This window comes from Microtus oregoni, unplaced genomic scaffold (genome assembly GCF_018167655.1).
Source record: "Microtus oregoni isolate MIOR12 unplaced genomic scaffold, Mior012 000027F_ref0000203, whole genome shotgun sequence".
In the NCBI taxonomy this organism is placed as follows: domain Eukaryota; kingdom Metazoa; phylum Chordata; class Mammalia; order Rodentia; family Cricetidae; genus Microtus; species Microtus oregoni.
The window spans coordinates 14,989,336-15,002,177 of NW_024543086.1; the positions used below are offsets into that span (position 1 = coordinate 14,989,336).

The 12,842-nt window shown below is 40.6% G+C and overlaps 1 protein-coding gene across 5 annotated transcripts in view; it reads left to right on the forward strand.

Moving 5' to 3' along the window:
* Ranbp17 (RAN binding protein 17) overlaps positions 1-12,842 on the forward strand; it is a 337,456-nt gene that overhangs the window by 255,318 nt on the left and 69,296 nt on the right. For all 5 annotated transcript variants that reach the window (XM_041676348.1, XM_041676345.1, XM_041676347.1 and 2 more), the window contains 3 exons: positions 697-785; positions 8,329-8,436; positions 10,371-10,453. In XM_041676348.1, the coding sequence (XP_041532282.1) occupies positions 697-785; positions 8,329-8,436; positions 10,371-10,453 (280 nt within the window). The remainder of the gene's footprint in view (positions 1-696; positions 786-8,328; positions 8,437-10,370; positions 10,454-12,842) is intronic.

Consider the following 12,842-nt stretch of genomic DNA (forward strand, 5'->3'; position numbering starts at 1 on the left):
GTATTTCTCACAACAGGTCTGTTGAATGGCCGTAATTATAATTAGCTCCCTTGATAGATGAAGAAACTAAAACTCATGAATTGCCTTGCCTTTCAGAGTTAAACAAAACTAGAGTTCAATTTCAGAGCCTTGTGATATTAAATACAGAACTTTTTTCCTTATGTCATTCGCTAACTTGAACAAAATGGCTGCCTTTCTGGGTATATCATGATGCTGTAGGTCACCCGGCCAGTTTCAGCTTGTCCTGAGTTATTGCAACTTTTCTTTGGGGATCTTTATATGCCAGTGCTAGGGCAGACTGAATTGTATAGTGAGGTTGATTTTAGTCAAGCCAGTTGGTTGGTTGAAATTTGCTATTAAATAATGTCTAAACTATATATATCTCTTATGAAATTATGAATCCTGATTTTTTTTTTCAAATTTGGCAGTATTCAGATAAAACGTATATTGAGTCTCAATGTTTCTGTGCTCCTGGAATTACAACTTAGCTCAGTTTATAAGAAGCAAAGTGGAATTGGTCAGCAGATTGATGGTCTGTTTATTAAAGCGGCTATGGTTTTCTATGGAAAGAGATCTGAGCGAGACATTTTAGCTAATGAATCAGAATCAGATATGTGGTCATTATTGCCTGATTATTACTCCATCTGCTCTGCGCTAACGTGAAAATCAATTACTGTGTCTCTTTCCCACTGACAGCGTATGTTGATCGGGCTGGCGAGAGATCTTCGAGGGATTGCCTTTGCACTGAACACAAAGACCAGCTACACCATGCTGTTTGACTGGATGTATCCTTATTACACTGTGACAATCCCAGCTCTGCGCACAGAGGGATGCCAGGCCCCTCTCTTTCGTTTAATAGTGTGGCACAGTAGGGAAGAGGAAACAAAGCTAAATGAACTAATGTGTAATCAGCTAAAAATTACAGCACAGCGGCAGCGGTGCAGATAACTGAGCACAGCACTCAGAGACCCGGCTCAAGGAGGTCACTCTTTTCATAGATACCATTAAATATTGACAACTTAAAAATCACTTCCCTCAAATGATTGTTTATGTTGGGGCTGCAGGCATCATGTAGCTAGTATCTGTACTTGTGATCAGTGATTTGAACCATGTGGTATTTTCTGAGGCGATTAGAAGTCTCTGTTCCATCTCAATTAGCAGGACTAAGAAGGTTACTTTATCTTTTTGAGATTTTATTCATAATGCTACAGTTGGTCATCTGATGAGGATGTTAATGGTCATGGAGGCAGTGGGATAAATGGCCAGGATTTGTCATTAGCTATAAAATTTGAATTTACCATTACTAAATCGTAGTATAGATGGGAGCAGGGGGAAGCCCTATATAGAAATGCTTCATCACATAAGAATAAAAAGAGACAGATGAGGTTTGAAATCCCAGCTCTTCATTCTATTTTGTGGAAACTTGGTGTTATCACCTAGCAAAAGAAAACAATCCAGTATGCTGGCTTACTGTGACCACTAAGATAAGTAAGCATTCTGTCTGAGGTCTGACACTTCACAATGGCCATAAACATGTATTAACGTGTTGGGAGTATGCTGAGCCATCTTCGATCCTAACAGGAGATGACTCCTCAAAAGTATGATAGCTTCACGCCCTCTACATTGGAAACCCCTAGCACATAAAAAATTCTACTTGAAAGCAAATTGATTTGTCTTATTTTATGATGTTTTTTCTTAAAACAGTGTCTTGGTGTAGCCCAGGTTGGCCTCAGACTTGACATGGAGCCAAGGATGGATCTCCTGGTCCCCCTGCCTCAGCCACCTAAGTACTGGGATTACAGGCCTGTCACATGCCCACTTAATTTACATTTAAGGGGTATAATTTCTCTCTTGCTTTATTTAAGCCTTTCTTATCCAAACTTTCTTTACATATTCTAAAGGAAACTTCTTGAAAGCAGTGTTCGGTGACTTTGCCGTAGTTGTGGCCCAAAACATAACAGATATGAGCAAATTTTAGAGCGAACACTACACACGATGAAAATTTTTAAACACTAATTTTTAGAGTATTAGTGACTTACAGTTTTAGTTGTTGTGGAAACCTATCTCATTTATTTTCTTAGAGATCAGACAGATAAGATTTTTTCATGGCCCTGAAGAATCAGCTGCATGCCTTATACATATAATGTATGTATGCAGAGGTTATAAATTTAATCATAAGAAAGTCTTAATCTACAAAGGATAGACCAGAGACATAAGAACATTTGATTTCTCTAAACAACCAATTCTAAAATCAAAACTTTCCATTTATTTGGGAAAATCATAAAGCTTAACTTTGTTGTTAAAAATGATTATTTGCTTGAAACCAGGCTCCAAAGCCAGCCCACCCAGCAGTTAACAGGCTTTTTTCTTATTCACCAGTTTTAAGAAGAGCCAAGGTCAGGAACTCCCTCCTGTGTCAACAAATATAATCTGGTTTCCATTTCAGCATTTGTCCAGCAGATGGCAGAAATGGAGAATCTTAGGACTTGGGGTTTTGTTTGGAGCTAGAAACCAGTATCTCCTCCATGTGACCACAGTTGAAGTTATTGGGGTCAGGGGCGAAGGGCGAGGTGTCAGTTATGCAGCAAGCTGAGCTACATTGCCAGACGCAGGGACTTGCTACTGGCCTTGCTTATAATAATTGAGTTTCAGTAGCAAATCAGCTTCCTTGGGAAAAGGCCAAAGGCTTTTCATAATTGTATTGACAAGAAAATGAATATGATAAATGGTGTTCATTCAGTTGAGACAAGATTTATAGTTTTCCTTTGGGCAAGGGATGAAGAGCAAATATTTATAATAATAGTAAAATTTGTTTAAAAGTTACATTATTTGATCATTCAAAAAGCTTTATTAAAATATTTTGAAATACTTTTAACAGTTTCAGGTGATAAAGTACAGATTCTTTCCAAAGTATTCAGGTAATGCAAAAATGAATAAGTATATGATTTTTTAAAAATGCGGATATGAAAGTCATTTATTCTTCCTGAAATATTGATATGTCAAACCGTCAGTGATGATTCCCACATTACTGCTGGGGAAAGTTTATTTGCTTTTTATCCGCATAGATGTGTGTTCTTTAATTTGTTATGCAATCCTTAGCTTGCAGAAGAAATATTCCTGTAAGAGCACGTGTCATCGTAAAGTCAAAATACATTTTATTTATGATGATTGTTTGATAAAATGCTATTTTAGTGTTTAGCTATTTAATTCAGGAGCATCTCTATGAACACTGACTGCATTAACTGCTCCACAAGCTGCATAGCTTATCACTCCGTCCTTCCAAAACTAAATGGCCTGAAACTACATAGCAACCATCTTGATAATTTTTCTATGACTAGAGAATTCAGCAAGAAATCATTCATTTATACCTTTGCCCCAAAGTAAGAATGCAGCAATAAGAAAACTACCTTGCAGTGCACTGAAATACATTATTTAAGCCTTTCCCAGATTATACTTAGATTAAGGTGTCAAAAGTCCAGAAAGATGAACAAATGTGGTATTTCCGGATGCTCTAATTTCTGTGATGTGGTCATCGAGCTCTCACAGGCAGTCAGCACTGTTATTACATGAGCTCTGTAAGGAGACGGTCTTACACTCCAGCCAGCTAGCCGCATATCATAGTTCCCTTGTCGGAGCTGTTGTGATGGCGTGATTACATAAAGGTCCTACTGAAATGTCTGGTACAAAACAGCCATGTCACCACTGTCATTTCTGTTCCTAAAACAGTTAATCAGGCATTCATACTTGCTTACTTATTCAGCAGATAAGTAAGTGGGCTTCCGTAGCACAGGGTGCTTGGTTCTAAGAACAGTGTGGATTACTGAGACATAATTCTTACCTCAAATGAACTTTTTAGTTAAAACGAGTCCTGTGTGTGACTGACTTACAACATAGGAAGCTGTAGATGTCAGAACAAGACAGGAAAGAGATGTCATTTATCTAAGGGATCAGGAAAGGCCCTGTAAAGGTGACCATGTCACCCTAACTCTTGCCAGGTCATGTAAGACTGGACCCTGGGGAGTTAAGAAGAGCACTTTCAAGTGATCATCAGTTTAGGGTAAGAAAGATGTTTCATTAGGACACAGCTCATTTCATGGTTAGGGAAACAGATTGTCTGGGACCCTTGACTATCAGACTCCAAAATGTATATCCATGTTCTACAGGCAGCATGAAACCTGCAGAATACGTTCTCATGACTTTGGTTGGTCAGCATAATCAAGAAGTCTATTTCAAGGAGAAAGTAATTGGCATTGTATGTGAAACAAGTTGAAATGCAGAAGAAACGAAACCTAAACAGCCACCGTTGAGCCAGCATTCTTTGGAATGTGCATTTTATGCACCAGAAATACAAGAATAAAGTGGTGCTTTCCAGAAGTTTGCAATTAAGTAAACATGCAAAAGGAACCCCTATTGACCAACTAATTGCACGTGTTATAACAGACACGTGTGAAGGACCACATGAACATTTGTGAAGAATTGACAAGTATTATAAGCAAAATGAGATTTGGGGGAGAAACCAAAAGTCGCAATAAGTTTGAAAAGATGGGTTTTCAGCCAGAAGAGAGGAAAGGTGTCACACAGCACATGGCTCCTCGTGGGCACAGTGCAGATCTCACATATTCTGCATGGATACAACACCACCGTAGGCATGTTTGTGGAGTATATTCAGATAGTCTCTGAACTGCTGGGCTCTTTCTAGTCTAGACCCACGGTCTCACGCTGATTTCCCCAACAGTTTGAATGAAAAAACTCATGTTTTAGGTATCATAATGCTTTGTCCTCTTTTCTAATTGTGTTCAGTGTGTGTGTGCGCGCGCAGGCCATGGCACACACATGGAAATTAGAGGACAGCCGTGGGAGTTAGTTCTTCCCTTCACCACGGGGTCCTGAGTACCAAGTACACCTCGTGAGGTGCAGCAGCCGCACCTTTACCCAGTCAGCAACCATCCTGGCCCTTTTTTTTTCATACTTTTTAAAAATCACATATATCACTTTTTCTACAATTAAATCTACAAAGGAAATAGTTGTGGTTTTTCTCTTTACTACTTTTTTGTGGTGCAGCACCTGGAAACTACTAGTAATTACTGGATGGATTAATGGGAGGACACATGGATGAAAGCAAGTTTGATGCTTCCCACTTTCTCATATTTGGCATCCTGTCTGTGCCTTTGGTTTTTCATTTGTCTATGTAGACCTTTGGTATTCATTGGGAAGATTTAGGTAGGAGAAATTAGATCCATGCCCCTTCTACCTAAGGGCTCCCTTTCTCTTTCTCTGCCCAGATATATGTAGTCCTCACAAGGCCACTGGAAAATTAAACTTGGGTTTTGATTCTCGCTCTGTAATCTGAGCCTGGCATTCTCACTGTGAAGCCCTTTTAACCTCCATGCTTAGTAGACCTCTGCTCTGCTTTCCAGTAATCACTCACTTTCTCTGTGGCAGTCACCTCTGTCAGAAGCATATTAGAACTGTCACTGCTCTCATTCCACACAGAAAAGGGAGCATCTCCTTCATATCCCCTGGTCTTATCCCAGTGTGAATACAGCATGCTCTAAAAAACCATGGTGCTCTGTCCTTAGAGCCGCAGGTGGCCTGTGCGGGCCTCCAGTGCACTTAGGTTTGGAGATTGGTGTCTGTTCCCTGATGGTACCAGAGTTTGTGCGTAGGCTATCTCTTACCTGAACAGGGAGCACACCCTTTACACACCTGCCTTTCTGGTGAAGTATGACGAAAGAAAGCCTTGTCTTCCTAGATCTAGATTCCTGGTCCTTAACACAGTTCATAGTATGTGGTATCTGTATATTAATACCAGCTTTCCTAGTACTTAGAAACAGTAAACTATCTGACAGTTCAGATCAATTTTTCAGTCAAGTCGTGGTTTATGTGTGTGTGTGTGTGTGTGTGTGTGTGTGTGTGTGTGTATGCAACACACTATATGGGCATCAGAATACAACTCACCCTTCCCATCATATAGGTTCTGAGAATCAAACACAGTTTTGTCATTTGCAGCCATCTGGCTCTTCACCTAAGCATATCCACTCACTTCCTGTCTCCACCCCTTGTTCTTTTCCTTTGTGTTATTTTATAGCATGTTTATTTAATTTACTTCCTGATTGTTAGGATATAAATCCCATAAGGGAAGGCATTTTCCTAGTGCTTTTGTTCCCTGGTATCTCTGGAGACTCTAAAACAGTACATTTGAGGAGGGCTTCAGCAAATACTTGTTACGGGAGCCGTTTTGGGAATGCAGTCTGAGCCTGTCTCTCCTGGGGAACTGCTGCCTTCCTGCTCTGTCGGGGCCCAGCACACTGTGGGCCTAGGAGGGCTTGTTTTCACTATTGTAGAAGTGATTTCTTTTTTTTTTTTTTTTTTTAAATATTTATTTATTTATTATGTATACAATATTCTGTCTGCGTGTATTCCTACAGGCCAGAAGAGGGCACCAGACCTCATTACAGATGGTTGTGAGCCACCATGTGGTTGCTGGGAATTGAACTCAGGACCTTTGGAAGAGCAGGCAATGTTCTTAACCGCTGAGCCATCTCTCCAGCCCTAGAAGTGATTTCTTAAAGCTCGCATGGAGTACTGTTTAAACCGTCAAGATCCACTTCTGCCATGTAGGCTCTGTCGCTTCTGTAGGTTTACAACAGCAAATACTGGGATCTACATTGTACTGAGCCTGTTCATGGTAGGCAGCCCAGGTTTCTGCACTCCTAGGGCTTCAAATGCAGAGATAAGTTCCGTAGTGGGCCAGCACAGTCATGTATGGGCCCTCTCCCAAGCCAGGTGGCCTAGCAGGTAGAGTGATGCTGGGAAGGGCTTTCAGGAATCATCGACAGCTGTGGCGGAATAGGAGGGTGGAGATGGTAGTGAAGCACAGATCTCGGCCCTTTCACAGCTCGCGGAACAGCAGCGAGTGCACACAGCCAGCCCTGCTTCTCAGAGAGATGAAGAAGAGATTGGTGCCTTTTGACAAAAATCAAGAAGACATCCCAGAGACATGGAGCATAAGCTGGGTGTTGGAAAATGGGATGAGGCGGAAGGAAGCAGCATATGGGAGTCCCCATGATTTGCAGGGGGTTGGGATAAGCCAAACTGTATGTAGAGCAGAAATGGTGAGGTTGGAGACAAAGCAGCCTTTATGCCTTGACGAGGAACCTGGTGGGGGTTTGGGGGGAAGTGGGCAGGGGGTGTTATGTTGAGGTTTTTCACCATGGAGCTCTGTCCAAACCACACAAATACAGTTCCACGCTTTCATCTGAAACAAAGACAAGTGACTCGGAAAGAGATGCAGGAACCTAGCGAGACAGAAAGTGATGCTCATGCTCTAGTTTGAGGCTTTGATCCTATGTTTATTGTCTATTTCCCAAGGAGGAGGCCAAGTGAAGCCGGCAGAGATGTGTCAGCTGTTGATGCTGTGCATCCCTGGCTAGGCTCATCAGAGCTAGGCTCCCTCGTATTAACAAGGATGCTTCGCAGGCCAACCTCAGGAAGCAGAGGCAGGTGAATCTCTGAGTTCAAGGCCAGCTTGGCCTACCTAATGAGTTCCAGGGCAGCCAGAGCTATATAATGGGAAGCTCACAGACAGAGCGACTGAAACTGCATGGACACTGTACTACCCTTAGCAACAGTGGCATTGAGCAGGTTAGAGCTGCCTCCATCATACAGGGCTAACAAGTGATGTGGTGCCCAGAAGATAGAGCATTAATAGCAGGTCAGACCTTTTCTACAGGGTAACAAACAACCCAGATGTTTCTTGGAGTTCCAGTGGTACCAAAGCACAGAAGTCAACTTCTTAATTTAAGCTGGGGTAGATCTGTAATGTGTACCGTTACTGTTTCTCTATGCTTTTGTGGTTTTTTAGCTTTTTCTTGGTGTAATACTCAGAAGCCCCAAAATAATGACTCGTATATTTTTATTCCTCTTTAGCTAAATTTACTTTTCTTTCCTATAACATCAAGCATAATTCTTTAAGAATGTATTTACTTTCTATTTAAAAGTATATCTATGACTTATGCCTGATACGAGGAACAAAATTTACTTAATTTACAGAGACAAATTCAAACCTTGTAGCTACTCCAAAAGTATAGCTGTATAGTTTGAAAGAGTAATTTATACAGTGCCATTGTCCAGGGAGCAAAAGAAATACGGGTTTCTGTTTGTTTGCTTGCTTCTTTTAAAATCCCATTAATTTTCAGCAGTATTTTTTTGTTTTATTGTTATTTGGGGGAATGATATCCAGGACTTTGTACATGTTAGTCGGTTTTCCGTTACTATGAGGCATTTCAAGTTCTTTGCCCCTAAATTCTTTAACAGACTTTATAAAAGGTATCCAGCCTATCTTCCAGTTCTTCAGAGAGCTATTGAGCGTTGGTATGGAGAACCAGCATGCACTACTCCTATCTTAAAACTTTTAGCAGAACTGATGCAAAACAGGTAAGCAGCTGTGCACAGTCTAGGTATTGTCGCAGGTTCGCAAGAAAACAATAGACATGAGCTTTGGAAGGAAGAAAGTTCTGGTATACTGTAGGGGTGTGGGGCTGAGAAAGACCACAGCCACTGTTATTTAAAATATGCAAACTCGGCCGGGCGGTGGTGGCGCACGCCTTTAATCCCAGCACTCGGGAGGCAGAGGCAGGCGGATCTCTGTGAGTTCGAGGCCAGCCTGGTCTTCAGAGCTAGTTCCAGGACAGGCTCCAAAGCCACAGAGAAACCCTGTCTCGAAAAAACAAAAAAAAAAAAAAAATATGCAAACTCACAATGTGGGAAAAGAAGAGCAGTTATTTTAACTATTTCTTTGCTTAGATAACAATTCTTTAGAATTTTAAATAAGAAAATGTGATCTCTGAGTTGAGAGGGTTCACTTTATGAATAAGGAAACTGAGTCTCAGAGCAGTTCCCATGCAGGTGTTGTTTGCCCAGGAGCTGGGAGGGTGTCTCTGCTGACCCTGAGCATCCTTCTGTGTTAGGTGCACGTGTTTGCAGCCACACCATCCTCAGCCCTTACATCTGCTTAAAATCACTGACAGATTCTGCAAAGGGGTGGAGCAGTACAGCAACCTACTTGTGTTTGCCTCTTTAAAACGTGTCATTGTGGATGTTGCCTAGCACCAGTTGCCTGTCACTTAGCCATCCTGTTGCATCATTGCCTCTGTGCAGACAGCCAGGCAGGGAAGGAACATGGATTGCAGCTCAGCTTTACTCTGTTGCTGAGTTGTTCACAGCAATAATTAGGGTTTTTTTCCTCTTGTATGAGAGATGGAAGATTTGTAAAAGAAATGTTTTTTTTTAAAGCTCTTAAGTGTTTTTTTTTTAAATTTCTCAAGTATCTTAAATGAATACATGGGCTTTATATTTAATATTAGAAATGTGAATCATTTATAATTAAAATTGTTAATTAGACATGCAATGCCAAAAAGGCATTTAGTAGAAAAAATAATGTTCTATGTTATTAAGCATTTTGTGTCTGCCATAGCAGGTAATTCATAGCACAAATGACTCAATAATTGCCATATAAAAATTTATATTTTATGAAACACTATATAAATTTAGTATTTAGTGTGAATTACATATTTGCATTTTTCTAATCAGAGTTATTATGGTACTTAACAGTAAACTAATTTTGAAAAGCAGCAATTTCTTTAGTAAACAAGACATTAGCAATGATTGGCCTGTGGTTTTGGGGGTAGTTTTTTGGTTTGTTGGACAATTAGTTGGTGTTTTGTCTTGTTTGTTTCCTGCAACATTGTTTAAATACATTCCATTGTATCTTGAAAGCATAGAGGCATGGCATGCCAGCGCCAAATGAGGCCAAGGAGGGGGCTAAAAAGCAGATATTACATCAGAAGATTTGTCAATCCCTTAACGCTCTTCAGTGCTCTCCACCTGTGGGGAGAACTTGTGGAATTTGTTTGTGTGTGCAGTGGAAACTGGTTTGTAATTGTGTAGTGTATTTGAATGTGTTCCATCCGTGAAACAACTCTGTTCACATTTGTGCATTACTAGAAGATCCTGTGTCTCCTGTCACTCTGGATTTTTTTAACTTTATGACTCATACTTAGGAGATAGCAAGTATGTAACTTATGGTTTTTAAACAATTATCCATCAGCCACTTTGCGAGAAAGGAAAAGAGATAGAAGATCTGTGATATAAAGAATCAGGATATTCTTTTGATAACTTAAAAAATGAACCCTTTGAATCAACCAATAGTGAGGAAATTATTGTATGTATGTTGTCAGTAGCCGTTCAATTGGAGTGGCTCTTGTAAGGGTAATCGGTACTGGACTGCTCCTTGTAAATGCAACTGCTGTCGTGTTGATATTTGGTCTCTTTATCTTCAGGAATAGTCTGACTTGTGCTATATTTCTTAGGTCTCAGCGTTTGAATTTTGATGTATCCTCTCCTAATGGAATTCTTCTCTTCAGAGAAGCAAGCAAAATGATTTGCACTTATGGTAAATACCTTTTTCCACATTGGTCTCTGCAGTATGCCATAACCTGTTTCTAGAAGGAAAGAGGCTCATTGTTTCATTCTTTTGAACCTCCATATCTGTATGAATTTGTGAGCTGGGTAATAGTGCAGGAAGCAGGACCCTTGCCTGAATAGCATCAGGCAGAGAGGTAATGACATCCTGGCCAACCTGATACATTTCTTTGGGATAAAATACAAATGTCAGTAGTAAAAAATACAGTAGACTTTTTAAAGTTATAGTATATTCAGAATTTCTCAAATTTATATCAAGGAATTTGCTGTCTTGGGAGACCACTTTGTCAGGAAATACCCTGGCAAATGGCAGTCAGTGTTTTACTACAATATTACAGGGAGTGTTATATTTCGGTTCTGTACTCATAGAAGTAGAGTTCCCAAGTCAAGATTGTTCTAGTCGATCACATTAAAATTTTTTATAATTTATTTAGCAGTTTAAGCCTAAGAACTACCATTATCTATAACACTTGCTAATGAAAACAACTTCGTTACTTTTCTTCTGGGAACTTTTCTGAGTTGTAAGCATTTATTTTGCTATTTAACAATTCCAGACCTGCATTTACTCCATTCTAGTAACTCTGTTTCCAGACCCTCCCTACTCCCCTGACAGCCCCTTCCTTTTACTTCTCTTACCCATGTTTGTTAGTCTTTATTTTGTTTAGTGTCCTGTGGAAGCGGTGCTGGATAGGGAACTAAGCTTCAGAGCTTGTGGGCATTGTACCTTCCAGTGGGATACAATTAAATGCTGCTCTGTCCCCCAGAATCAGCACAGTAAGTGGAGGCTTTGTGAGCCCCTTCCATACCCATAGCTGACTGCTCAGAGGGTCTCACTTTCGTGGACCCAGCACCAGTACAGATAGCTGTAGTGAGTTCATGATTTTGCCATGATTGTGTCATACTTCAGAGATGGCAGTTTGCAGCCCCTCTCCCTACCTTCCAGCTCTCTGGTTCTTTCTTCATCCTCTTCCACAGTGTTCCCTGAGCCTTAAGGGCACGGTGGTGCAAATGTCTTATTTTCTGTGGAGCCTTCAACTACCTTGTATTTTCAGCATCTTTTGAAGTCAATGGATCTTTGCAGTCACTTCAATCACTGTAGCAAGAGGCTGCTCTGATTGGTCAGTAGCTATTGTCTGCAGGTGTAAACATGGTGTCTAGAAAGATGACCTGGTACTGTATTGGTTCAGCAAAGCAGCAGTATCAGGTTTCATCATGGGGCGTGAGACCTGTTCAGTCATGGATTTGATGCTGAGTGTGCTACACATGGATTCCCTCCTGTAGAGTAGACCACAAACCTTTTTTTTTTATGTATTCAACATTCTTAGCCATGAGGGAAATGCAAATAAAATTACATTAAGATTCTGTCTCAGTCCAGTCAAAAGGGTCATTATCAAATATGCAAATAGAACAAATGCTGTATTAGGTCATTACCATGCATTCCTCAAGTCCTCAGCATAGGTATGATCATGGGAATGTTGGAGTGTGTAATAAAGAATTAAGTCAGATACTGTCCTGAAAGGCCTTAGACCAGTTAGCCAGTATAATTACTGTGGCAATTTGAATAGGTATGGTCCCCAAAGACTCTGGTACTATTTGGAGAATGTGACCTTATTCGAGGAAGTGTGTTATTGTAGGGGCAAGCTTTGAGTGAGGTCTTATATGCTCAAGCAGTGCCCAGTGTGGCAGTCTCTTCTGTGTTACCTGTGGATCAAGATGTAGAACTCTCCTTCTCCAGCACCATGTCTGCCAGCACCATGTTTCCTGCTGTGATGATAATGGACTGAATCTCTGAAACTGTAAGCCAACCTCAGTTAAATATTGTCCTTTATAAGAGTTGCTGTGGTCATGGTGTCTCTTCATAGAAATAGAAACCCTAACAAAGACAATTACTGTAATTACCATAACTAGACACTATGATTACTATAACAAGAACTGAAATTGAATCTGTTGGCATTAAGAAGTTTGCCAGGTACTATGTAACTGTCAGCTGGTTGGATTAGAATTTCACCGGAAGTTGGTGTGACTGTAGATCGTAATTTTTCCATATCCCTTCCTGCTTCCTGAGAAGATTTAGGAGGTTTATGACAAGCACTATTTGTTTTAGTGGTTTGCATCCTAAAACTAGAAGGAAACCAAAGGTACAAGTGGGAAAATATCTTCCAACTGTGTTACCAGTGACTTTAATACACACACTTCGCATAGAATAATATAAGATCGTCTCCCGTCCTCGGTGGAATCCCATGCTGGCTTCCAGCCTTCTGGGATCTGGAATATTTTCTTACCATGCTTTTCCTCTGGAGAGTCTGGCATGTTTGTTTGAGGAAGATCATGTGGTTGTAGTCTAGGAGTCCAGAAGACAA